Source organism: Ursus arctos, unplaced genomic scaffold (genome assembly GCF_023065955.2).
Source record: "Ursus arctos isolate Adak ecotype North America unplaced genomic scaffold, UrsArc2.0 scaffold_28, whole genome shotgun sequence".
Lineage (NCBI taxonomy): Eukaryota > Metazoa > Chordata > Mammalia > Carnivora > Ursidae > Ursus > Ursus arctos.
In genome coordinates this window covers 887,284-915,158 of record NW_026622963.1, presented here as the reverse complement: position 1 = coordinate 915,158, position 27,875 = coordinate 887,284, and the positions used below count along the sequence as shown (strand labels likewise).

Sequence of the window (27,875 nt, the reverse complement as noted above, 5' to 3'; positions counted from 1 at the left end):
CATGTAGTTTAAATAGCCTTCCTTAGGTAGGTATCGGCACAGTACATTTGTGTTCAAGTTAACTATTGATAATAATTATAACCACTGTAATTACTTCATGCCTTTGGCTGGTTAGAGTAGGAAATGGTGAACTTCTAACCCATTTTAAGTCCCATTAGATAGTTAAATGTGAAACATATTTTTGAGTTGTATTATTTCAACATGTTAGTATGGAAAGAAACTTAATACATAGATTACTTCTACACCCCCTAGCCCCCTCCCTGTCTCCCTCCAGAAGGGAAGAAGGATTCATTTGCTATGTTTTCTAGGCTGTTGTCCTGAAAAGTAAAGCTTCTGCCCTTCCCTTTGGGAAAATTTTATTTCTTTGCCCTTAAATTCCTCTCCTAACACCTCCTCGTCTTCTCCTAGTCATATGTATCTTCTCACTGATATTGATAGATGTCAGATAGAGTTTCACATTCTGTTTGCTCATCACATATCCAAGCAGTGCATTTTCGTATCATCGTTTGAAACTTTCTCATGGTCCACAAATCATTTTGGTGGCATAGATCTAAAATTTCTCCAACTTACTTTAGAACACTGTCGCTTAAAGCTGGGTGCAGCAGGCTAGGGAGAGCCTTATGAGAATCCCTTGAAACCACGTTGTTGGTCCAAGCTCCAGGAGCCTTCTGTCTATAATCCTGAGCAAGCCAGACTTGGCTGCTTTGAGGCACTGACTTATATCAAGCCTGTCTATTAGCCATGCCTCTGTCATAGGTAACACTTTTCCCTCTGGAAGCACATTGTGGAAAGGCATTTTTTTCCTACTACTTGTTCTCTTTTTCTATTCAGCTTCACAGTAAATATTCTGTGGAGCCATCTATCTGTCAGACCCCCACTTGGGTTAGCAGTATTTTTTATCTTATCGTAGAACTGATCTAAGAAGATAAAGGCTGAATCACTTTTGAACCCCCGTGGCCATGGGAGATTAGTAAGCTTCTACAATTTTGAAAATACTGCTATATGATATTTTTACTTTCTTCTCCTAGCCACTCGTCTCATTACATTTGATGGTGTTTTTCTGAGACTACTAAATATACTTACAAGGAAAACCTTCCAGAACAGAGCAGATGTTAAATACATCATCTCTAGTACATTTCTTATTTATTAGAAGACTGAGTCTAGCAAATCTTGCCAGTTTGAGTGAAACAACCATTGCCTCCCCAAACATACTGGACCTCCCATACTTGGCACCTCTTTCCAAGTAACTTTGTCTCTCTACTCTACAGGCTGATACATTAAAAGAGAGATATCAAAAAATTGGTGACACCAAAAGGAATACTCCCATTGAAGCTCTCTGTGAAAACTTTCCAGGTAGGATGCTAAAAGGACCCTCTAGCCACTGTGACCGAAGCTTCCAAGTAGGTGGAGACGATGACTTGGTATCTCTAGATAAGGGTGCTCTCCAGAAAATTCACATTTCCTTTTATTGTCCTCTAGACCAGGACAGGTTTTATCACTTTCATTTGGGTTACAAAGAAAACACCAGATATTCTTGGCTTGGCCCAGAGCTTCTCTCCATGGGAAGCGTTCAGCTCATGAGCATGGCCTTTCACCTCTTTTCTACAGAAGAGATGGCAACCTACCTGCGATATGTCAGGCGATTAGACTTCTTTGAAAAACCTGACTATGAGTATTTACGGACCCTCTTCACAGACCTCTTTGAAAGGAAAGGCTACACCTTTGACTACGCCTACGACTGGGTCGGGAGGCCTATTGTGAGTATCCTGTTTTACCTCCTCACCTCAGACCAGCACTGCCTCACCACTCGGCTTGCCAGACTTTCTGCTTAAGTCTGCGGGGAGAACATTCCTTTGACGCAGACTTTACGTTTGCCAACCTTTTCAGGGTGATGCCCTAGGTTGCAATTACTAGAGTTGGGAAGGAAGAGCAATTCCTTTAAATGTTTTTAAGATTATGACCCATATGTCCTAAGATAGCAGAACTTAAGCCAGTTCTTAAGAAGAACTTTCATTTGAATGATCCAGAAGCTGGTGCTTCATAAGCTGTGAAGGTGCTTGACTTCTGGAGGAGTGGAACCCAGAGCCTTAGGAAACTTGAATTGGCTCTTCTGGCCAGGGGTCCACAGTGCCCGAGAACACGCTAACACATCACTGTAGGATGTTTTTCTTATTTTCCAAAGTAAGCTACTCTCCAATGAGCTGTTGAGGACCAGGAGGCCTCCCTTTTGCAGATAAACAAACTGAGAAGGCAAGAACACTAGAAACTGCCTTTGGTGGCTGAGAATAATCATCACTACTGTTATTAGAATTAGAATGATGCTCTCCTTTGCGGAGACATTGAGTTGGACCTGTTTTCCACTTGATTTTTTTGTCCTATCTTTCCAGCCTACTCCAGTAGGGTCAGTTCACGTAGATTCTGGTGCATCTGCAATAACTCGAGAAAGCCACACACACAGGGACCGGCCATCACAGCAACAGCCTTTGCGAAATCAGGTACGTGCTGGGCCTTCCTTGTTTCAGACATTCTGCCTCTTCATGGCTAATACTAAAACCGAAATTCTTCAGCTTCTCTGCTTCAGTGTATATACTGAAATTAAAGACAAAGGACTTGCCATTTCTCAGTGGTGTGTGCAGCACTCCAGCATTCCTCGGGGCCGTGTCACGGTGCTGAGATGGGGCCAGGCGATTTACGTGAAGTATCTGGTCTAGAGAATTTGGGCTTGTCCAGGTCTGTTGACTGAAAGGGGAGTCCACCACAGGCCTGAAAGACCTGCTGAACGTACAGGATGAACAGGGTAGCCCATTTTGGGTCTCATCTGCAGTCCGGTATGGTGCCCTTGCCAATGCTGAGGGGTTTTTTGCTGGTTAAGAAGAGTGGGTAATTTGGAGTTCCAGCTGACTGAGGCGTAAACTGGCACCTCTCTTCCCCCTCTGCCCCCAGGTTAATCCTAGAGCTGGCCAAGATCTGAGATGGATCTTTTAGTGAAGACTTAGCTTTGCTTTCGGCCACTCCAGAGAAGGCCATGTCATCCGTCCTTCAGTGTTCATAGTCTGAGAAACTAGTGGTCTGTATGAGAGGGTTCTCTCAGCCTAAAGGCTGAAGAGGCAAACACACAAGAATCAACAAGTTTGACAACATTTAAAGAAAGGGGTCACTGGGAAGTAAATATGACTTTCATCTTTATATCCTACACAATTGACCCTTGAACAACACAGGTTTGAAATGTGTGGGTCTACTTATATGCAAATTTTTTAAAAAAATATAGTGCATGGGGCGCCTGGGTGGCGCAGTCGTTAAGCGTCTGCCTTTGGCTCAGGGCGTGATCCTGGCGTTCTGGGATCGAGCCCCACATCAGGCTCCTCCGCTGGAAGCCTGCTTCTTCCTCTCCCACTCCCCCTGCTTGTGTTCTCTCTCTCACTGGCTATCTCTCTCTCCATCAAATAAATAAATAAAATCTTTTAAAAAAATAAATAAATAAAGTGCAGTACTGTAAATGTATTTTCTCCTACGATTTTCCTAGTAACATTTTCTTTCCTCTAGCTTTATTGTAAGTATAGTATATAGTACGTGTAATATACAAAATACGTGTTTATCGACTGTTTATGTTATTGGTAAGGATTCTGGTCAACAGTAGGCTTTTGGTAGTTAACTTCTGAGGGGAGTCAAAAGTTATATGGACATTTTCAACCTCACAGTGGCCAATACTCCTAACCCCAGTGTTGTTCAACGTTCAGCTGTACATTGCTAAGAGAAAACTGAGGACCCCAGTAGATAAATAAGCAAAGGTTAATTAACAGATATGCACACACGCGCACACACACACACACACACACACACACAGAGTCATCACCTATCAAATTACCTTGTTCTCCTCACCCCTGACCTCGCTTTTTAATATTCACAGATATGTTTAAAATAAAATACAAAAACAGTTATCATCTCAGATGTACATATGAAACCACGTAGGTTAAAAACAGCAGATAGAAGTACATACACATATATGTACAGTGAAATATACATACAAATAATGGATAGACTCACCATAAGTACATACTTTTAGCAAAATATATGGCTTGGTAAGAAAAAAAAGAGTATAAAGGAAGGATATCTATGTATTAGTAGCTAAAATACAGAGTAGATAGGCAAAAAGACGGGGGTTAGCAAACTGTGTACACTAATTGGGTCCATAGTTAAATGCTTTAGTCAAAGTAGTTGGCTGAGAATTGTAATTTGAATGGCTTCTCATTTGACAACAGAATACCGTTGACTTCTGCCGTTGTTCTTCTTGGACCTCCCTTGTTAAAAGTGTAGCTGAGTGCACAGTTAAACTGACACTCTCCTACATTGACCGGGACTTTGCAAATTGTTTCAAATTTTCGAGAAGGTAATTGGATGAAGTTACTGTTCTGTCTGATAGAAAAATCTTACTTCTTGGAATTAATCATAATAGAACAACCCAAGATATAGTTTAAGTTATGAGCATAAAATTGTTGCAGTGTAATTTGAAACAAAGTTTGGGAAATGATCCACCTATTTAACTAGAAGGGAATGGTTATGGATCTAGTTCAAATCTTTTATCAAATAAACGATTATAGTAAAGTGAGTTGCAGTGCATTTATTCAGTGGAATGTTACATAGCCACTTAAAATAATATTTAGGAAAACTTGTAGCAACCTGAAAATGTTTATGGTTTGTAGAGTGAAGAAATCAGAGTACAAAAGTAGAAATACATCACGATTTCCCCTGAGGGGAAGAGAAAATGAAAAAATCAGTGAGAGGAGATAATGCCAACATATTAACAGAAGTAGTGTTGAAACTGATAATATTGTGGTTAATATTTTTCCAAACTATTCTATAATGAGATTATATTACCTTATAATGAAAAATGCATTTAGATAGAAAAAGTATAGAAAGAAAAAAAAAATCTAAGTAGTCAGCGAAGTCAGCATAATCAACATATCTGCCCACTCGTGTTTTCAGAGTATTTCAAACTAAAATAGGTATTTCCTTAATTTCCCTTGTCTTTTCTACTTGAATTCTTTTTTTTTTTTTTTTAAAGATTTTATTTATTTATTCGACAGAGATAGAGATAGCCAGCGAGAGAGGGAACACAAGCAGGGGGAGTGGGGAGGAAGAAGCAGGCTCATAGCAGAAGAGCCTGATGTGGGGCTCGATCCCAGAATGCCAGGATCACGCCCTGAGCCGAAGGCAGGCGCTTAACCACTGTGCCACCCAGGCGCCCCTCTACTTGAATTCTTAATCAACACTGCTGTTTTGAATGGATTTTAAAAGTATGGGAAAAAGACATATTGAAAACCTAGATTGCCAAGGTGAAAAATACATTCATACCTAGTATCGGAGTAAAAGTACAGTGATTTTCAGTGTACTTTTAAGTGAAGGGTCATTAAACCAGTGTGTGTAATTAGGAAATCTCATCTGCAAAGCAATAATGAACTTCTTTTTGAAGAACTGAATCTTGAAATTCTCTCTGATTCCCCCCCCCCCCCGCCCCGTTTAGGGTTTTTAGTATCCCATGGCTGCTAAGGGATTGAAAGTCCCCACATTTTTCCCCCCACATTAATGCAAGTATTATACCTCCCTCCCAGCAGGATTCTGAGTCCTTGCTGGGTAGAATTCTTTCTGCGCTGTGCCCTGTGGGCAAATGGATTTCCGGTGTCTCTTCTACCTTTACACTGTGTCTTCTTCTGTGGTCTCATTGCTTTTGTTCCATCTTTAGGGTTGTGTTCTTATGTTTTGGGGGTTTTGTTTTTTATTTTTTAAGCAAAATTGCAGTCACATAGGTCCCTTACATAACTCTAGGAATTGAAAGCGGTATATGTTCTTTTTTAGACTGATTCTTTTCAATTTTGAAATCAGCAAAAGAAGAAAGTCAAGTCTCTCTTTGAGAGATATTGACAAGTATTAATCTCACTTTAGGGGTAGCTAACTTCTTCTCTACAACTTTGACTAAATAAGTCTAGCTGAGGACCTGCTCTGTGCAAGTGTGCCCTAGGGCTACCAAGATAGTAGGGAATCCTTGTCCTCAAAGAACTGACAAGCGGATATGCCAGTAGCCAGATAACTATAATCCAAGGCAGAACAGAGAAGCATCCCAAGTTTCAAATGACCATCATCAGAGATTGGAAGAAGGAGACATTTCATCTAGTCTTGAGCGTGACAGAGTTTCATGAAAGAAGCTGCATTTGAAGTACTCTTGGAAGAGTAACGTGGGAGTGAAAGAGGCGTTCCAAGCAAAAAGGAAATGTGAGCAACAAGTTACCTGGTTCATTTTGCTAACACATACGATGCGAATGAAGGAGACAAGGCTAGGAAAATATCTTGGAGCCATCTGATGACATTCCTGGAATGCTGGGCTGGAGAGTTGGTATTTAATTTCAGTGGGGAATAGTAGGTTTTTAACAGAGGGCTGATAAGATCAAAACTTTGCTTTAGAAATCTTTTGGCATGGAAATCTGTCAAATAGCCTGGCAGCCAGCATGGAGACAATAAAAACACAGTGCATCCCCTTCAGAGGTAAAGGGGGCCTAGATGGGCCGTAGTCGTGAAAATGACGTAGAACTGAGAAATGGTATTAAGGGTATGATCTACCAGACTTGGCGGCCCACATGCACATCAAGGTTGAAGGAGAAGGATGAGTCAGAGCTGTTGCTGAGATTTTGAAGCCCCAATAATTTGGAGGCAGGCGGTACAATTACTAGAAATGGGAAAGTTGGGGGAGAAACTTACTTAAGTGAGTTTGAATTAAAGCACCTTGAGTTTCAGATACTTGGAGTGTATTCTAGCTGAAGATGGCTAGCAGGCAGAGGAGGGCTCTCACAAACAAACAAAACAATAGTGACATATTTAGAAGTCAGAGCATGGGGATGACGCTGATAATAGTGCCTTCAGAGCCTCCTTTTTCTTCAGTTGTGGTGGAGGAGCGAACCTGGGGATTAACAGGCTCTGTTTAGTCCCATACTTAGAGTAGTTAGAGGAGGAAGAGGAGCTCAGAACTTGGTTTTAGCTTAGCCCAAGCCTTTGGCCATAGGACATTTAACCTTTGGGGGGGGGGGTGTTGCTCAGCTTTCTCAGATGTAAGCCTGTAAGTAAGGGTAGAGATTTTTATTGTTCTGTTCACTGCTATCTCCCTAACACCCAAAACAATGTCTGGAATAGTAGACATTTGGTAATTAATTGTTTGAATGAATGAATCTGTCAAATGAGGAGCGTAGATGAAGTCAGATGTTCATTTAAAATACAGATTTTTAACCTTCCGTGAAAAAATAATTGTAAGCTTTCTTTTCCTGCTTGTTTTCTATTTCCACAAAAAGCCATTTTGCCTCCTTTAGCAGCCAGAGTAGGGCTGGATTGTCTACTGAAGGGAAAGGGTGTTCAAAAAACCACAGCAGGTCTTGCTGCAGAGTGAGCTCAGGCAATTGGATTAGTTCTCTTCTGTTACAATGAGAATTTTCAGGGAAAATTTGCTTTGCTATTCTGAATGGTAGGTATGTCGAATTGAGTACTGTTGGGTTCCTCGATGCAGTAATAGATCCCAAATATGGTTCCCAAAGAACTGTATTTAAATTCACCTATATCGGATCTGTGTTTTACAACTATGTTAATATCAGATGCTTAAAAGTAATTTTTTTTAACATAAGTATCACCTAGCTAGAGAACTATAATTAAATCATGAGTTTGGATAGAATAAATACTGATAAAGCTAGGTCTCTTCAGAAAGTTGCCAATGGGTTTGTCTTTTCTGTCATTTCCCCCTTGGTGTTTGTCCTTTCCCAGATCCAAAAAATGGTAAATCTTGCTGTAGCTGTGGTTCCTCTCTAAAGAATTCTGCATTACCATCCATCAGGAAGGGGGTGAAAAATAGTTCTGCCTCTTTCTACCTAGCAAAGCTTCCCTTTGCATTTTCTGATCAAGCGTGATCAGGAAGTAAGTCTTGCCATTATCCAGAGATCTAATATTGGAATGCAGTATATTGCACTGTTGAAGGTTTTATTCAGTGCGTTTGCTCAACATGCTAAATATAGAATATTGCATTGACCAGGATGTGCACACACTAGTATGCTTCCTGTTCTTTCTAAATCTAAGCCTGTGACATTCCTTATTCAGGTAAATGCTATACACATGCTACCATGGTTCACCAGTTTTGGTACTTATATAGATTTTCTGTTGTGATATGAAGAAGGGGTACTTGACCTAGAAGGTTAGGTAGAAACATATCTGTTTTGAGGTTGGAAAGAGTCACACTGGCTATCTAGAACTATTAAACTCTACTAGACGTGGCATCCTACTATGATAATATTGAATAGTACTTACTCATTTTTATATGTACAGTATATGTTTAAGGGAAAGAACTTACTTTTTGTCATTTTCTACGAAGTGAACTGTTTACTTACAAATTCTCAAGTTTGACTAGGCAGGAAAATATGAATCCAATGTCAAAAAAGTTGATCCCTTATTCTTCTAGAAGAACCATACTTAAGCTAATTCAATATCTTATAAACACACAAGAAATGAACAATAAAACTTAAAAGGGTCAAATCATGTTGAGCTCAGAAGATGTGCCCCCAGTAAAAGAGTAGTTCGGGGACACCTTGCTGGCTTAGTTGGTAGAGCGTACAACTCTTGATCTTAGGGGTGTGAGTTCGAGCCCCATGTTGGATTTAGAGATTACTTAAAAATAAAATCTGCAAAAAAAAAAAAAAAAGAATGTTTTAGATGTGTTCGTTTGTATCTAGACTCCAAGAGATTACATTTAAGGAATGTATAGCCTTAGAAAATTATGTGTGGGTTAGCACTGCCATGCTTACGGAAAGAAGCTTATTATAAGCACTGCTTTTCCAAAGGGGAGATTAAGCCAGATTGCTAAGTAGCCAAGATGGTCAGAGATGTTCCTAAAATGAATATCTTTGTATATTCTTTTGAAAGTCCAGTAGCTTTAGAACAAACAAAAGCTGATTAATTCTCCATTCCCTTCCTTTGACAGAGTACGACTGTGTTTTCAGCAAGGCTCACAGTTTGCTAGTTGAAGGGCAGATGAGCGTGCTCAGAGAGAATTTGTCTCCCTCTGACCTCTGTGTAATTTCCCACCTTGCTGCCTGCTTTCTAGCAGGAACTCGGGTGTCGAGATTGCATACTCTCCCTGTCACTCTCCAGCATAGAACTCTCTGCAGAATGGGGCTGTCCCTCCTCACTTCTGGGACCTTTACCCCAAGGCAGACATTGAAACGAGGGAGTATAAGACTGAAATACAAGCCTTTTCTTACCTTCTCCCATTCTGTCACCTACTTGCTGCCACTCACCTCTGCTGGAATTCTCTATTCTGTGTTTTCTTTGTGCAGTCTTCAGCATTTAGTATTTTCAGCAGACATCCTTGTTCTGAGACACTTCCTTTGTAGGAAGGAGAGTCTGGAGAAATGCTACCTAGATATGTCATCCTTCTTGGGGGTGGGGTGGGGGGATGTCCTATACTCTTTCGAATAAGAATAGAGCAGGGTCTGAGTAGAGCGTTTCAGACGTCTAGAATGGTTCCTGTAATTTTTCTCAGAGCTTCACAGAATTGATACTACTAGCTCTATGGGCCTGCGTAGTATTGAACTTGGGAATAATCCTTTCTAGGTTGTTTTCAATGATTCTCAAACATCCCTGATATTTGATATGAAGGCTGTAGAATACAGGAAGGTTTTGTTTGCACACATGACAGGTTGCATGGAATAATCCCTGTCTGGCATAGGAAATTGGTGCTATTTCATGAGCTTAACAGAAGGAAGTTTTTAATTTTGTTAAAGTATACACTTCAGCAACCTTGCCAGCTTTCAAAAATTTCATATCTAAGGTCTAATATACTCTAAAAAAAAAATTCTTGAGATGCTTCCTGCCTCATTCTTTCTTCCTCCATCTTACCCCTGCTACCTTAAAAATTTTTTTTTAAATCTTGGAATTGTGGTAAGACAGAATGTAACCTAGTGTATTCATTACTAACTTTTTGATACTATTTGGTCTCTATTCTTGTTAATTATAGTTGAAGACTGTAATTATATAATGAGGCCTAGACGACCGACATGGGAGGCCAAAATGTTCTGTATAGGTGGCACCTCGTAAAATTCTTCGGGAGGCATGAAATGAAATGGAGAAAGTTCTTTGTAAATGTAATCAGTTAAGTTTTTGAAGTAACTATATAACTTTATATAAAGAATAGGATTCAGTGATTTATTTGCTACAACAGGAGAAAAATGTTTGCCTGCCTTTTGCTTGAGAACAGGAGCTTTATCTCCAATAAGAATTGGAAATAATGTCCGAGCCATAGATGGGGGTGGTACCTCAGGTGTTTCCAGACTGTATTTTCTTGCCCTCTTGTTAGTGTCCTTCTCCCCACTGTCTGTCCATTAATCCTGGCCAGGTGACTGCTGGGAGATGTTCATTTCCTCTGCCCTAATAACCACAGGTTATTTATATATATATATATATATATATATATATATATATATATATAAATATATATAAAACTACAGGTGGGAGTTTTGATTTTTTACACCAGGTTCCTCTAAATTTCCTCTTACATAACTTTTGTTAGCTTCCTCTTTGATTTATGCTGTGCTGGGTCGCTGCTTTCTCATTTCCACATTCACCTACTAGATAGTAAACCAGGCATTTCCACACAGGTATGCAGTCACAGCAGAAGAGTTTAAAGCGTTTCCCCAAGGAATTCCCACTGCTTGAGATCCCTGCTCCTGCCTTTGGGGATTTTCACACTCCATGTGGACCTTTGCCTTTCAAGTGATGCAGAGAGATTGACCTTGCTGAGTGACTCTTCTGTCCATGGAAACTCCTGATTGCCTGTTAGATAGACACGTGTGCATGAGAGGTCTTTGAGAGTGAAGAGTTTACATGCCGATCTCCTCTGCTGGTTTGCTTGTATGACCGTATGCTGTGCTGGTTATGCCTAGTCATAACCCTGTGTATACAGCATTGCCTAGAATACCTTTCAGGTACACTAGCAGCATACCGTCGTTGTCGACATTCCTCGGTTTCATCTAGTTTCTGGGCACTCAGTTGCTTTCTAAAGTTGGCAAATGACCCTTTCTACCATATCAACTGCTATATACCAGTCCTAGCCCTTAAATTCTAGAAGAGAATAGCCATTGAGTTTAGTATTACGATGAAGAATAATTCCCAGTGATAAACCACCAACCGCAGGTTCATACCCGTCACTTGGTGCTGTTGCTTCCAGGGGCGGTAGAAGGCGTTGGAGGGCAGTAGTACGGTGCGGCTCGCCGCTGCGGAAGCGTATGTGAAGCAGTCTGGAATTGTTAACATTGTTCTTCCCTTTTCAAAAGATAAACAACACACTGCTTTGATATTGGAGGTGGAGTGTGACTTTTAGGCCTTTGGAAAATGTCTTGCTATTTTTGAAATCTACACAAAAATGTTAATTCCTCCAACTAATTATGTATTTAACTAGAATGAATATAAATAAGTACACAGTCCTGTGAATCAGACAGTGGCATCAAACCACACTTCTGATATGTGTTTCAGTAAAAATGGAAATAATAGTTGATCAGCTGTCCAGATTTTGTTAAACTTAAAAGCATATGAGTGTTTTATGTACATTTCTTTCCATTTTCAGCTTTGTCTGCCTTAAAAACAAGTGCAAAACAGAGAGCATTCATGCAAGAAGTAATCACACTGAACATATATCCTAGAACTCAAAACAACCCCAAATGGCTTATAAATGTCTGGATGTTGTTTAAACATGTAAATTTTTTGAAAACTAACAGTTCTTCATAGTCATTTAGGAACTTAAATATCCTACTTAAATATTACAAAAAGTAAAGTCCTAGAGGAACTGAAGAAGCTATCACTAATGGATAATAGTTATGGGTATTTCTTATAATACTAGATTTCTCCTCAGGGCAGGGCACCTGGCTGGCTCAGTCAGGGGAGCAGGCAACTCTGGATCTTGCGGTTGTGAGTTAGAGCCCCATGTTGGGTATAGAGATTACGTAGAAAAATTAACAATAACCAGATTTATTATCAAATCTCTAGTAGTAAAAAGATATGAGATTAAGTTCTCTGAGGATATGGATACTGTCAATAAGTTTATAAAAGTTAAGATTATGTTAGAAACCACAGCCTTATTTTGGAAAATGAAACATCTGAATTTCTGTTGGCAGAAATAGTCGGAGGGGCGGGTTTTTTGGGTAGCTTTGATTCTCAAATGTGACTAGCAGTATGGAACCAAACCCCTCTTTTGTTAGAGAATGTACCAACTAAGTTCATACGGCTGCCTCCTTACAGAATATGTGCCCATTCCCTGAGGAATATCAGGAAACATGGCCAGGACCCTTTACACTGCTGTTACCCATGTGGCTTCAGATTCCATTAATAAAGATGAGTAAGTTGTAGCTGATACATGAGGCTCGGGTTTTGTTTTGTTTCTAATGGAAAAAGCCTTTTTGGTGACTTACAGACGAGCTTTAAACAGCTCTTGTCTATGAGATATAGGAGAGGGAGAGTGGATATGAGCCTCAGACAACTACTTCTTTCCTTTTCCTTTTCTTTTTGATAAAATACAACATTGACCGCTGTGAACATCTCTAAGATTTATTGCGTCCCTGCTGGTTTTCATGCAGGGCAGCAGTATCACCTCCCAGCCCCTGCTGTTGTTTGTATCAGCAGCAATTAAAATTTGATTTACTAAGCCCTCATTGCTGCCTCTCCAACTCCTCATTTTTCATTTTGTAGAGCCTTAGGACTGTTACAGCTGAGCGCCATGATGTTAACACCTCCTCAGCCATCTGGTACAGGGGAAGAGGCACCTAAACAGAGTCTTCAGAACAAAAATCACAAATGAGCAAGATCAGAATAGTATGAGATCTAAAAAACAGGTAAAGAAGGAATGAAGAGAGCCTGAATGACAGCAGAACTGAAAGCAGAACCCAAAAAGGTTTTGGATTGGAAGCCCTCCTTTTGCTGGGGAAAGATCTGCCTTTTGCTTTCTGGAAGAAAGCAATTCATAGTAGTCATATCTAAAACTATTTCTAATTCCAGACTAGAGGCCATTAGCTAGAGGAATCAGGAAAACATTGTAGCTTACCCCCCCCCATCTTTTCATATTGATCTGTGAACCTGTTTTGAAGATATACTTTTTCATTCTTTTAGATGAGAAAGCATATTCCAGCCACCACCACTGCTTATTTTATCTTAGTTGAAAGTCTTGTAGAGGTTTATGTTGAGAGTGGTGGGTTCCCTATTTAAGGAAAAGCCATATTATCTTGATTCCTAATGCTAGGAATTTTCTGTATTGACTACTGTCTATTTAGGTAGATCTTTAATCAGTGAAATGATTTGTAAGTATGATTGTTCCTTTGTCCAACGATATTAACATTCTGAATTCGGTCTGCTTAGTGGCTACTGAATTGTACTAATGTGGAAGCTAAAATTGATTCCAGCTTTTGGTGGTGCCCCCCGCCCCCTTTGGTGATTATTGTTTCTCTGTGTCTGGGTGAGGATGGTGTGCTGTAGACTCATGTATTGGCTCATCAGGCTGAAATGAATGTAGCCAAGCTAACTTTTTCTCAGTGCTTTGCAGCGGTTGTTAGTTTAAACTCCAAAACGAAAACTAAACCCTCAGGGACACTAATGTACTTGATTTTGTTATTGCTTGCTGTTGCTTCACCTTTCCTTCCATATCTTGCTCTCATGCTTCCTAATGCCTGAGCAGACTGCATCGTCAGAGCGCCGAGGAGAGTGGGAAATCCAGCCCAGCCGGCAGACCAATACCTCGTACCTGACGTCTCACTTGGCTGCAGACCGCCATGGGGGATCAGTGCAGGTACTTACAGCCTTTACTGCCCTGTCCTGGCCTTCTCAGCTTGGCTGGTAGAATGTTGACTTGCTTCTGAAACTTTGGGTCCTTCAGAAAGGAAACTTACTGCAAGGTTGAGCTGCTTCTGTAGTTAACTGAAGATCTGTGTGCTGATTTTCTGCCTAAGTGGACTTATAAGAATCACTTATTGAGATGATTGTTGGTGGTTGTCATTGACTAAGAAATATCTATATGATTTCTGATACTGATTTCTGGTTAAACTGATCCTATAACCTTGATCTACTCATGATAAACCGTAAAAATAACATCAAGATAGAAGTATGTTAGTGTCAAGTATGTGAATTTTAAAGACTTGAAATGTGTAAAATAAGTATTTTTTGGATAAGGGACTGCATATTTAGCTCATTCCATGGTGGTATGTGCCTTAGCAGATAAGGCGAGAATGTTAATTGGTCCAAGTCAACCATTTCTGAGTGGGTCCCCAAGAAGTTGGGCTGTTTCTTTTTTCCTTCTGGAGTAAGTGTGGTCTTAGAGAATTATTTCTGATTTCATTTGGACTGTTTTGAAGCTCTGTTGTCTCTAGTACTTAAGAACATCTGTGTCTCTACTTTTCTTTCATATCTCTGTTTTAATAATCTTAATCCAAATATGTCTCTCAGACTGTTAAGTGATACCACCAGTTGGGGCACACAAGTAAACCCAGAGCCACCAAATCATATAAAGGGATAGACAAACCTTTTGCATGTAGAAATGCATCGTGATAGGCTTGATTGTCTAGAATATGTTTTTTACATAGAGCAATTCACTAAAGATTGTGTTATTCACAGGAAGTCGGGAGACAGCTGTGGTTCTGTTAGAAAAAAAAATTAAAAAACCTCACAGGAACATCTAGGTAAAAGTGATGGATTGAACGCACAGATCTGTTCTCACCTCCTCTGAAACAGCACTACAAGAATGATAAAGAGATTTTTTTTGAAAGGCGTGAATCCATAAAAGGATGGAGAAAACAGAAGAGGCAACAGAAACAGAATATTGGAAAGCACGTGGGCAATTATTCAATGACTTAGGAGTCCCAAGAAAACGGAATCCTGAGCCAATAGAACCTATTTTCACTGGGTGATCTCCCAAAGACTCAGAAGTTGGCCCTCTATCAGGGGAAGTAGGTGGGAGGGCTATGTGCTAAAATAAAGAAGAGTGGTTAAAAGTCTGTTTTCTAAGAAGCCAGAGGTCCCTAGATGCTCTCCCCCTTCCCAGCAAAGACCAAAGATGTATTCTTTGGTAAGGGCAAAATAGAGGGTCTATAAATTGGGGGATATGAGTCACTTTTGGGGGTGGGGAGCTGTATTGAAGAAAAGGGACAGTAAATGAATGTGTGATCCATACTTAAAAGTCCCACCCCTGTACTCCTTGCAGTCTCCCACTTTTATTTATTTTTTCGTTTTTACTTTTTTATATAGAGAGAATGGGGGTGGGTGGGGGAGGGAAGAAGGGAGAGAAAGAATCTCAAGCAGACTCCCTGCTGAGCATGGAGCCCCCAATACTGGGCTCGATCTCACAACCCTGATATCATGACCTGAACTGAAATCAAGAGTCAGATGCTTAACTGACTGAGCCACCCAGGCGCTCCAAGAGAGAGACTCTTAAGCAGGCTCCATGCCCAGTGCAGAGCCCAACACAGGGCTTGATCTTATGACCCTGGGATCATAACCTCAGCCATGCACCCCAGAATGCTATTTTTAAAAGGAACATTCTAAGAGCAAACCAAGAAAAAAAAGAGAGAGAGTTCTTGGAAATTAAAAACATAAGAAAAATTAAAATTCAAGGGTTTGGAAGATAAAGTCATAAGGAAGTCTCTCAGAAAGTAGCGCAAAGAGAGAGGTTAAAATGGTAGAAAACATTGTTCAAAAAATAAAACATAGAACTACCATGCAACCCAGTAATTCCACTTCTGGATGTGTTGTGGAAAAAGCAACTTGTAGAATAATATATGAAATTTGGCCCCATTTTTATTTTCACACATATACGCAAATATACATATATAAGAGGGATAACATACATATCATGTTAGTGTATGCAGAAGAAAAAAAAGAAACGATATGGAGTAGGGGAGGGCAAACACAACCAGTGGGCCACATCCCACCTTCTGCCTATTTTTATAAATAAAGTTTTATTAGAACATAAGTACACTCATTTGTTTACATATTGTGTACATCTGCTTTCATGCTGCAGTGGCAGAGTTGAGTAGTTTCCACACAGACTGTACAGTCCACAAAGCCTAAAACATTTACTACTTGCCTTTTATGTAAATACTTTGAATAACCTTGTTCTCAAGGAAGATATACTGGATTTCCCACTAGTCGTGTACATATGAAGATGTCACTGGAAACTTGGACTTTTTATGTAGTCTTTTTTAATATTCTAATTTTTTACAATAAACATGCTTTTTAATTAGGGGAAAATGCAAAGATTAAATAATTTTAAAAGGAAAATACCTCATAATCAGGCATATCTGGACAGTTTACTAAATTTGTGTTCCTAGAACACAGGTGCTCATTTGGACAGTGCTTCCTGTTGTCCATTGTGAGGGGTTGTCTTTAAAATTGGAGTCAATTAGAGTCTCTGGCAGCACTTTTGGAAAATACAGCCTCCCTCTACTCCCTGTAAACTTAGTTCTGCTTCCTTGACACCTGCATACGGGACAGGCAAGTGTACCATTTCCCTGATACTGCGTTACGCTCCGGTGCTCCTCAGTACATCTGCCTCTTTCATTGTAGCCCCGGTGTGTGTCTACTCATAAAGGCTATGCTTTTTGCAAACCAGATCGGCTGTACTTTTCTAACACAACAGATGCCCACATATTTTCAAGTTGTCTCACTTCCCAAAGGTAATGTGGTCAAACCATGCTTAGCCTACCTGAATGACCTGCAGACACCACAACCCTGGTAGGGAGTGCAGAGCACCAAGATGAACAGAGTTTGCTCTGGTAAGGCACACGCACACTCCCATTCTAACCTGTTTAATAGCAGATACCCCCCCGCCCCCGCCCCCATGCTTCCCATCCTGCCACTGTTTCCACGGATCTTCCACATGTGGAAGATCTAAATTCAAGAAGGCAGTGTATTTTTCTCTTTCAAAAAGATGGCTCCAAAGTTGTTTAAATTAAAATATGTAGGAAATGTCTAGAAAGCTCTAGGACCAAGCAAAGGCATGAGACTTAAGATTGACATTTAACTAATATTTACTGTGCTCAGATCTTTATAATTCTTAATTACAGTTCTTGTTGCGGTCAGTAGTACTCCCATTTTATAGGTAGGGAAGCTGAAGTGCAGAATTACCACGTATGTTAGTTGTGAGAAGGAGGATTGAAATGTTGGTTATCAGCTAATATATTTCTTCGTTTGGTACATAACTCATTTTTCTTCATGGTCATGTTTTGAAAAATGGGGTTTAGGAACTCAAATTTTTTACTTAAAATATTAAATTACTTATTAAAAGAGATGTTACCAATATTAAGGACTAAAGTTCAAAATAGTACTTCACCTTAATCTCTTTCAGGTTAGTCCTTTAAGATATTTATTACTTTGGTCTTACGTGATAATAGCCAGAGGAATGTCGGATTAATTCTAGTAGTGATTAAAGCAAAGTAACTTTCAGCATTCCAGGTACACAAATAAGCTTATTTGTTAATGAAATTATACTGAAAATTCAGTAGAAAGGTATAAAAATGATAATGCTTAAAATACTAATAATTCATTACATTCACAAGGGTGTTTTGGGGGGTTTTTGTGGGGGGGGATTGTTTTTTGTTTTTTACAATTTCCCTCAACATCCGTGTATTTAACTGCCGTAGTATTTATGCAGTAGATAGGACCCAGGCTGTCGGCCCGGTCTTACAGAATTAGAAACCAGGGCTCCCAAAGGAAGTTGATATGGAGAGAGGCCTGGAGTCCGGCTCTCTGGTCACCGACAGGAGCGTTTATCCTACTGCACGTCTAGGCAGCAGTCACACCCCAGCCTCCAAAGTGGTTGCTCAAAAGACCTAGATTAGTAGGGTATTTTAGGTATAGTTAGGTTAAAAGTTAGACACCTAGTGATTACATTCCCATTTGTGCCTGAGTCATTTGAGACCAGGTACTCATTGATATGGACAAGATGCCCAGTCTGTAAAATGGAGATAGCCTCTTCTTTATGGGCCAATTGGCAGTTCATAGCAAAGAGAAATTAGAGAGCCGACAACATGCGAAACACTGTGGACAGGAGCCATGACCCAAAGTCATCAAGTAGTTGGCAGTGGTGATGCTTGCTGACTCCTGCTTTGTTTGTACCAGTAGAGGTCAAGCCATTTTCTTTAACACTTGTCCAGCTCCTGAATTGTTCATTAAGAAACTTAAAGTGATTTCTTCTCTGGCCCTTGTGCTGACAGAATGAATTCACCAGCATGATCGCCCGCGTGCAGCCAGAATGTGCCCCAGGAAATAAATGTGGGCCAAGGAAGTTAACAGCAGCGTTAGCATGAAGAGCTGTGCTTCTCTTATCTGTAAACCATCACTCATCAATTTTGTTTTTGCTGTTTATTGCCCTAACTTCTTATTTTGAAATTTTCAAATTTATGAAGAAGTTAGTTGTGGTGGTGGTGGTGATGGTGAAATGAACCCGTGCGTATCCTTAACGTAGATGAATGATTATTAAGATTTTGCCACATGTCTTTCATTCTGTGGCGGTGGTGTGGGAGGCGAGGGGAGAGTGTGTGCTAAAGTATTTGAAAGTAAATTGTAAACATCATTGCATTTTATCTCACAATACTTTAGTTGACGTGTCCTAAGAACGAAGACATCCTGCATGTAATCAATACCATTGTCATATCTAAGAAATTGAATAATAATTCCATAATGTCTAATCTACAGTCCTTATCACATTTCCAGTTGTCCCCCAAATTAATTCTTTAGGGTCCAGGACCTAATTGAGGTTTGCATTTGCATTTAGTTTTTATGCCCCTTTAGTCTCTTTCTTTCTTTTTTTTTTTTTTTAAGATTTTATTTATTTATTTTGACAGAGAGACAGCCAGTGAGAGAGGGAACACAAGCAGGGGGAGTGGGAGAGGAAGATGTAGGCTCCCAGCGGAGGAGCCTGATGTGGGGCTCGATCCCAGAACGCCGGGATCACGCCCTGAGCCGAAGGCAGACGCTTAACGACTGCGCCACCCAGGCACCCCCCCTTTAGTCTCTTTCAGTCTCTTAGTCGTTTAATCTCTTTTAGCCTGTAACACTTACCCCTGTGCTAAAAGGGAAAGAAAAAGTTTTTCGGAGAAGTCTTTTTTGAAGAGGCCAGGCTTGCTGTCCTATAGAAAGTCCCACATTTTGGGTTTGTCTGTTTTTTTGTTGTTTTGTTTTTTCCATCATACTTAGATTCAGGTAAAACCTTTTTTTTTTTTTTTTGGCAAGGATATTACATAATGTTATATAATATTTATTATGTCAGGAGATAAATAAGGTTGGTTCCATTAATGAAAGGTGCTAAATTTGATCACTCCCAGATCCCTTGGGTGAGTCCACATTTAATGTTGTAGGTGTCTTTGAGTAACCATACAGCATTGTTTCCATTTTTTTAAAGCGTGTATTATCAATAAGAACAATAAATGTTTCTGGTTTAGAAATAATGGTAAGTAGAGACTGCTACTAAGTGGTGTTTACCTAGTGAGCCCTTTATTCTTTGAATAAATACCCCAAAGAGCCCTTACTCTAAATATTTCCTCCTGTCCATCTTTTTATGACTATGCTTGACATTTTTTCAAATAAGCTGCTGATGAGGACCCCAGATCTAGAGGGCGATAAGAATAAACGTTTATGGAGGGAGAATAACAGTAGTAGGAACACTTACTGAGCCATTACAATTTACCATGGCACTGGGCTAAATACTTTGTGTGGCTTATCTGCACGGTAACCCTGTTAGGTAAGCAGCATTGCTTCCCCATTTTACTTAGGAAGCTCAGGCATAGAAAGATTGAGGATCTTGCCCAAGGACCCACAGCAAGTAAGTGGTGGAGCGAGGGTTCAAACCCAGGGCTGACTAACTCTGGAGCCCATATCTTAGTTATTGTGTGTGCTCTGCTCCCATGTTGTATGCCAGGTATCGTACCAGTCACGACCTCATCTATCTGCTTGTGTAATTCTCACATCACCCATCACCCTGTAAGAAACGGTCTCGAATAGATGAAGTTACTTACCCAAGGGCATATGATAGCCGAACCATTTATCCTATTTTGTGGTTCTCTCCCATGTTTCAGCCAAGGTCTTTAACAGCAGAGTGGTTTGTCCAGCGGGGTCCCTTTTCCCACTTCCCAGCACCCACATAAGCAGCAGTCATGTGCTGGAAATGAAACCAGGTGACAGAAGCAGCTGCACAAGCAAGAGAAGCCTGATCGGGTCCACATTAACCAGATGACAGGAGTGAGAGCCTTCAGTTACAATTCGGGGACCATCAGTGAGAAATGGGATGACAGTGAACCTGAAATAAAGGTTGTTGAAATAAGACTGGTCTTCCAAGGGAAAGCGCTTCCTTACCGTCTGCCCTCTCAGCAGAGAGGGTGCAGCAGTCTTGTGTTTGAGTAACTTCAGACCAACGGTCAAAGCCATGAAGAAATTTCTGAAGGAAAGTGTGATTGCTTATAGTTTCTGATGCCCACTATTGATTTCCTTTTTAGAATTTTTTGTCAACATCATCACTGGGTCTATTTATAATTCTAGCATAAGAAACTGAGAGAAGGAGAATTAAAGAGAGTAACATGACCTCTTTCACAGGCTTTTTGTGAAGATTAAATTTACACACACACACACACTCTGTGCGGACACAGAGTAGGCATCCAGTATGGAAGTTACTATTATATGATTACATATTGCATTTTGTGTTCTCACATGATATGGTCCTGGGAACCTTACCTAAATGAGGACATCTGGCCCCTCAGCTCAGGAAGATAAGCATTCCAGACACGGCCTGGTTAGTACCTAAGTCAGAGACTAGATCTCCCCTAGGAACCCTCTGTGGTACTGGCAGGAAGCTCCTATTGCCATGGTGTCTGTCACACTCCGTCTTTCTGTTTCAGGTGGTTAGCTCAACCAATGGAGAGCTGAATGTCGATGACCCCACGGGAGCCCACTCCAATGCACCAATCACAGCTCACGCCGAGGTGGAGGTAGTCGAGGAAGCTAAGTACGTTCATCTTTCAAGGGGGCTCTTGAGTCCTGGCTTGAAAAATCTTCTCTGTCTTTTCCTTTCTATGTGCTGCTCATCTCAGACTGGATTTCTCATGCTTGTGTCCAGCTTTCTTCCTTTGACCATTTTAGTTTTTGCATGGTACCTTACGGCTGCTTCTGCCCTTCTTTAGCTGTGATTCCTGGGAAGACCATCACATTTCTCTAGTCCACATGGGGCAAAAGACCTAGTGAACTGAAAGAATCATGGTATAAGAGCTAAAACAGATAGTAGTCCTGAGCCCGTTGGGTCCCTGGAGCTTCTTGCTCCCTGTGGGGTACAGAGAAAAATCCGTTTATCTTAAATCGTGGGCCATGCTGAAAAGCATTTGATTTCTGGTTCTTGGCTAAGAACTCTGCATGTATCGTCCTGGAGCAAGGGTTTTAGGGCCATTGTGTCTCACTTAAATGATTCTAGAATCAGAGAGAGTCCAATAAGTCAGGGAAGCTAGTTTCTACACCTGTGAGGAAAAGAGTCTTGGGGGGAGAGGAAATCACACTACTAGGGAGGGGTGAGTCCACTCCCTTTTCTGCTTCTCTTGCCTGTGAATGTGTTACCCTGCCCACACCACCGGCCCCTTGGTGCTCTCTGCATGGCGTGTGGTTAAACTCTGAGCATACGGGGTAGGAGGGGGAGTAACTGCCAGTGCTGCTGCAAAAGCAGCATTTCTATCGCTTCTTTCCCTTTTTGCCCCATCCCAAATTCCAATCCAGACTTAAACTCCAAGAAGACATGAGGTAGGGAGAGAGAAGTCCTTTACAAATCTGTAACTGCCGCCGAGCCTGATATGGTTGACCTTCCTTATAAACTCTTTGAGAACATTCAGGCCATCCCAGTGTCTTGTTCTCAGAAGCATATGACATCCAAATAGTGATACTGGGTCCCAGATGCTCTCTTGAGCCCCCAGATGGCCTCAGTACCCGCCAGAACGTGCTTACACCTCTGGGTGTCAGGTGGTGGGAGGCCAGTCAAGACCCGCAGTCTTTCTTTCAGCTACACTTTGTGTGCTTGTCCCCTGCCCACTCCTCTGCTCTCCTGCCCACCCGTATGATGAGCTCACTTTGCTTCCAAGGGGTCCTCTCCTTGGAAAGCCAGGATTTGGGGATTTCTACCCAGTAGATAAAAAGCAGCTCAAGGATGACTTGGACTCTGTCTTGTCAAGTCCCTGCTGACTGTAGGCAGCTTCAGATGCTCCTCTGCTGGTGTCTATAAGGCGTTGGTAGGTAAGGAAGGCAGGGGGAGTTTTTAATGCCAGGAAGAGACCATTTTTAGTAAGGAGACATGCTCTCTATTCTCAGAGACTTTGGAGATTTTAATGGTACTCATAGTTTTTCAGCTTCCATGACAAAACTTCATTCTCCCAAACAAACAGTATGGGTTCTTGACCTTGGCCACACTTTGGAATCACCTGGGGTATATTAAAAAATGCATACATCTGAATCCTGGCCCCAGAGATTCTGATTTTATCGGGGATTATGGCCTGAGCATCAGGAAATTTTAAAGTTCAGATGATTCTGTGTGGCCAAGGATGGGAATCACGGCACCAAGCATATTCTGATGAAAACACTGGGCTTGAGAGATGGCTATTACCCATTCCCATCCCACCTCACTCCCAATTCATGTTGTGGCTATTACTTGGAAGGCTAGGCATTTAGTTCTGGATTTAATAGTGTATTTTGACTACCAAGATTGAATGGGCTTTCATCTTACAGTATGTCCTATACAGGTTTATCTTTTGAACCCATTCCCTCATTTCGTTTTGGTAAATGTGTACACTGATTGTGTATGTGAGTGTGGTATTTGTGTCCTGTGTGTAAAATAAGGGGCTGTTCACACAAAGAGATTGCAATGTGGTGAATTCTATGCTGGTATAATCTAAACTCTAGGATGTGAAAAGGACCACTGTGCCTCTTTGCCGCTGGTCCCAGGTTTGGGCCTTCTGAAATGTGTGGAGACCAGAGGGGAACAGTTGTGTTTGACCAAATGTCATCCAAAAGCTCAAAGCTTAGGGCATTTTGTGTGCCGATTCCCCTCGTGATTTCATGAGCTACCGACCCATCTTGCCCAGGACCTGTCAGCCTAGCCATGTGTGTTTCTTCTTCCGTCTCTGTGTTTTGGAGGGAGGGAGGGGGCAGCCATGAACCCACCTGCTCAGTCATTTTCATGGGAAGAAGTCGCAGCTAGAGAAGCACGAGACGTCCCAAACAACCCCTCATTGCACGCAGCTGTGATGCCATTTGTCCATGCAGCCTGCTTGTGAGAAAAAGAGGGCTGTTGCCTATGTTAAGATTCAACCAGGGACTGGGGAGGTACATGAAACCTTCACTTCCAAGCTTTTGAGTTTGGGTTCCTCACCGAGCTTGTTTTGTGTAAAGGAGGGAACAGGGCCTTGGTTTTTTGTTCTATATACGAAATGAACATCAAACTGCCCTTTTCTTCTGGCTGCAGGACACATGTCCTTGTTTAAATATGATTAGAAGGGTGGTGAGGCAAGGCAGCTTTTTGGTTGATTTTTGTTATGGTAAAAATAGGAGTTTTTGGTTTTCCACCAACTTTAGCTTTAACTTAGCAGATGCGGATCTCGTTTTTCCTGGGAATTAGCAAGAATGGGATGTAGGCCCTAGTTTTACTTTAGTCCGCAGCAGTGACCCTTCTTGCTCCGCGTCATCTCCTACTAAAATAAAGTGCTGGTGAAGCCTTCCCCCGCCCCCCCAGAGGAAGAGCTAACTGCCAGCTGCTTTGGTCAGGCATGTCGGAATTACAGAAAGGCTAGGGACTTCTCTTCCCTCAGAATAGTTGGGAGGTCAGCTTAACATTGTGCTGTAAGACTGTGTGGGAACCAAAATGGCTCACGTGGTGCTTGATCGAATTCTTATAGGCAGGATCGTTTCCTCTTTCTCCCGCTACCTTCCTGGAAATTGCCCAGGAAAACCCACTCTGGGGCTCCCACCAACTCTTTCTGTTTTACCTTACCCCTCACTGAGATATCCAGCTCCCTCCTCGATGCTTCTGTCAGGCGCCTGCCCCCTCCACCTTAGCGTGGGGGCCCAGTGGCCTGGGCGCACTCAGCCTCCCTCGACAGAGGAAGAAACGAAACACAGACACATACTGCATGTTTGCATGGCGCACAGGGAGTCGCTTCCATCTCACCTCTGTGGACTAATATCTCTCTCTTTCTCTCTTCCTTTCTGTGTTTTTCTCTTTACACACTCTGTAGCTGCCTGAAAATGCTCAACCTGTGGTGAGTCCCTCTCTCCAGTCCACATGCTAGGGGAGCGGACCAGACTAGGCTGGGATTGGCAAAGCCAAACAAAATGCCTTAGGAACACTGAATGGCTTCCCTACGCCGCCTTGTGCCATAACCACCCAGACTGGGGAACTAGATCCACAAGGTGGGGATGGGGCAGGCCTACACCCAGGAATTAATCTGTTCCTTCTTTCCTTTCAAACCCATCTCATCGCTGTCTCCTCCTGTCAGAACAATATCCCACAGTATCCAAAATTCCTTTCTATTTTTAGCTGAGTGAATTGTCTCCCAAGTTGATAGACCAGAGAATATCAGGCAGAGAGGGACAGGAGCAGGAGGACAAGGTTACTATATCAGTTTTTTAGATTATCCTTCACAAAACCAAGGGCAGTTGTTGCCAGATAATCTCACATTCTGTGGCTCGGTCTCTCACCTGGAAATTGGCTGCTTTGGAAAAAATGCATGACTTTTCTTTTTGATTCAGCTGGTTCTTTCATCTGTAGAATGAGTCTGTCAAAAAAAGCTCCTTCATGGGGGGAGAAATGGACATTTTGTTGTTGTTGTTTTGGGTTTTTTTGTTTGTTTTTCGTTTATTGTCTTTCTTTTTTTTTCCCCTGTCAGAGTACATTCAGTGGGCCAAGGGCTGACTCAGCTAATGAGATATTGGACATATTGGCTTTCCACTCCTGGAAAGGTTCCCTGAATGCATTCTTAGGAATAATAGGAGCTATGTGGAAGGGGAAGCCCTAGAGAATCCACGTTCAGTGAGGCACATTCTTGCTATAAGAAAGAGCCCCCTTGCCAGCTTTCTTCTTAGACGCTGCCTGTGACCTTCCAGGTGCTGCTGGGCTAGTTGGCCTTTGCAGTCTGGGGTGGGAGCGCCCCCATGTCGTCTGCGTGCATGGGGTCATGTTCTACTGGGAGGTAGCAGCCTGCTGGACTATAGGATCACCTTGTTTCTATTTGTCTTCAGGGACTGTGCTGGGCACCGGTTTCTGAACCCCAGCCGTCTAAGCCAAGTTGCCTACGGGGTTTCCCCAGGGACAGGGATATGTGGAAGATAACAATTGGGTTTTATGGAAACAGAATTTATAGTCTACGGTACTGAGGAGTACATTTGGCCTATTTATCTAGCAAACATGTCTGTGTAAATCTGACATTGTCATAGTCTATTTTTTCCTGTGAGGTGTCAGTCGCATAATCCTGACTGCAGAAACGGGGCCTCCCATGTACTCATCCAACTCTGCTTGGAACTCTTGGGGGTCCCCCAAAAGTTTAGGTGCCATCTAGCTGTTCTAGAGATAAGACATATATACTGGAAAGGACAAGTAGTTCTCCAGGACACTTGTTATTATCCCCCAAGAGGTCACTATGGACAGGAATGGTCAAGAAAGATTTCACGGATACGGTGGGGCTTGAGCCTGGTATGAGAGCAAGGGAAGAATGTAAAAGTACACTCAGGAAGAGAAGCCTGGCAAAGAGATAGCAGAAGGGGAGAGGGCCAGGACGTAGCAAGAGAGCAGTGTGGGCAAAGTGATGGCTCACAGGTCTGGGGGAAGAGCACGTGGTGGCTTGTGAGTAGGGAGACTAGATTGATGCTGACTCCAACATCCAATCAAAGAATCGACTGGAAGAAAACCTACGACACAAGAAGGGCTCATCACTCACCGTCCTTCTCTTCGGAGAGTAAGACATCTGTATGGAGTTAGTCATTGGGCGTGGCTGGGGTCCGACCCGGTTTAATAGGCCCTGTTGCAGGTAGTCCGCACAGAAGCTAGAGGATGGAAGAGCACATGGTGGGACCTGTTTCCTCATGGCTGGAATTATGAAAAGCTTCTGCCACTGCTGAAGTGTTAACTACAGTAACTAGCACAAATTCACCCGGGCCTCAAAAACCACACCTTACATTCCCCTCCAGTCAGGTCAATTCAGCATGACCCCTCAGGTTATGATGTGCTTGTAAGCAGACGTTAAGTCTTCGGACTTGCCTTGAAGGAGGTAAAATGAAATAGTAGAATTTGAAATAGACCAAAGTAGTATTTCAGACTTCATTGTGATTGCTCTTATTAAAAACACAAGATCCTCATTTTAGCACCCCCCCAAAAATAAGAAGAAGAAATAGAAATGGACTTAAATGTTAGTGATGTCTCTGAAAATCATGGCTAACAGGGAACAGGTAACTCTGTTGAAATACTGGTGCTCCCATGAGATTTAATTTGCCTTGTTTAATATTAATTACAGGACTTTCAACTTGGAAATGTCCATTTTCTAAAGCATATATAATAGAAAAAGACCATTTTTTTCTTGAAGTCTTCTCCAAGGAGAAGACAGTCTTAAACAATCAAAAGCATTGGTCATTTTTATGTAAAAGAATTTATTCAGTCTCCAAATACACATGCCACTTTGTTCAGCGACGATATTCACACCATTAATAGTATTTCATGGGGCACCTGGCTGCTCAGTCAGAAGAGCATGTGGTTCTTGATCTTGGGGTCATGAGTTTGAGCCCCATGTTGGGGTAGAGATTATGGAAATAAACTTAAAAAAATAGTATTTCACAAATGTCATTGATAGCCTCAGAAAATCTTTTTTAAGACCCCCTTAAGAAGGTCCTGTTTCCAGAGTTTTCATGCAAAATTTTCATGTTTGATTCACCCAGATATGGTTAAAGGTTATCATTACCTGTATAAATGTCTGTCTCTGCATTCTAAGAGACTTCCAAATTTTTAATAACCTGTCCATTGGATGTCAAAATACCAAGGGGTCAGACTGAAAAAGGAGAGAATTTTAGCTACAGTGGAGAATTTGGGGGCATGGGAAGTAAGCAACAGTTCTTTATTTTCATATGAATGGCCCTGGCATTAAAGCCAGAGGGATTTAAGCAAGAGAACCAGAGAGTTTTCATCAAAAGATTTTCCTTTCAAGGGTCAAGTTTGCAGCTTGACTCCCCTCCACCATCTGGCATCTTTGACTCATCCACACCTTCCGGCTCTCACATCCTCATTTCCCACGTGTCAGCTTCCTGGGAAGGACATTTCTCTTGCACCAGTCATGCCACCGCCCTCATCACCCCCTTTTGGACTTAGTCACTGCCTCAGCGAGAGCTGTTCCCCATTCCAGAGACAGGAGTTAAGGAGGGGATGCTCGGGCTCAGGGCTGTGCTGGAGCCGTGGCTGTTGCCCAGGGTGGGTGGTGGGTGAGGGGAGCAGGCCTGGCCACCCTACGCAAGGGCCAGTCCTCTAACCCTGTCTGGCACAGCAGCAGCAGTCTCCGTAACTAAGTCGGGGATCCTGCAGCCACACGCTTGCCGACGTCAGCTCCTGGGCTGTGTGGCGCTGGTCCCCCTGCGACCCGAGAGCGGGCTGTGCTGATTTCAGTTGGGATCTGGGCTCACAGTTCTTATAAGATTCGGGGCTCCTTCTGCCTGCTCGGGGTAGCTGGGTAGGGGTGGGAATGGCGAAATGGGATGGAGAGAATCCTTAATCCTTCAGAGGCAGCATCACGAGCTCCTGCTAGAGTTCCAGTCATATTTTG

The 27,875-nt window shown here is 41.9% G+C and overlaps 1 protein-coding gene across 16 annotated transcripts in view; it reads left to right on the top strand.

Annotated features, from left to right (window-relative positions):
* The window catches only part of CSNK1G1 (casein kinase 1 gamma 1), a 170,005-nt gene that overhangs the window by 135,730 nt on the left and 6,400 nt on the right, over positions 1-27,875 (top strand). For 4 of the 16 annotated variants that reach the window (XM_026478276.4, XM_026478282.4, XM_026478278.4 and 1 more), the window contains 5 exons: positions 1,269-1,353; positions 1,609-1,757; positions 2,388-2,495; positions 13,742-13,852; positions 20,946-21,052. In XM_026478276.4, coding sequence (XP_026334061.2) covers positions 1,269-1,353; positions 1,609-1,757; positions 2,388-2,495; positions 13,742-13,852; positions 20,946-21,052 — 560 coding nt within the window. Of the gene's footprint in view, positions 1-1,268; positions 1,354-1,608; positions 1,758-2,387; positions 2,496-12,762; positions 13,853-20,945; positions 21,053-24,311; positions 24,336-27,875 lie in introns of those variants that run through there. The other 12 variants (XM_026478280.4, XM_026478284.4, XM_048222331.2 and 9 more) reach the window with 6 other exon arrangements.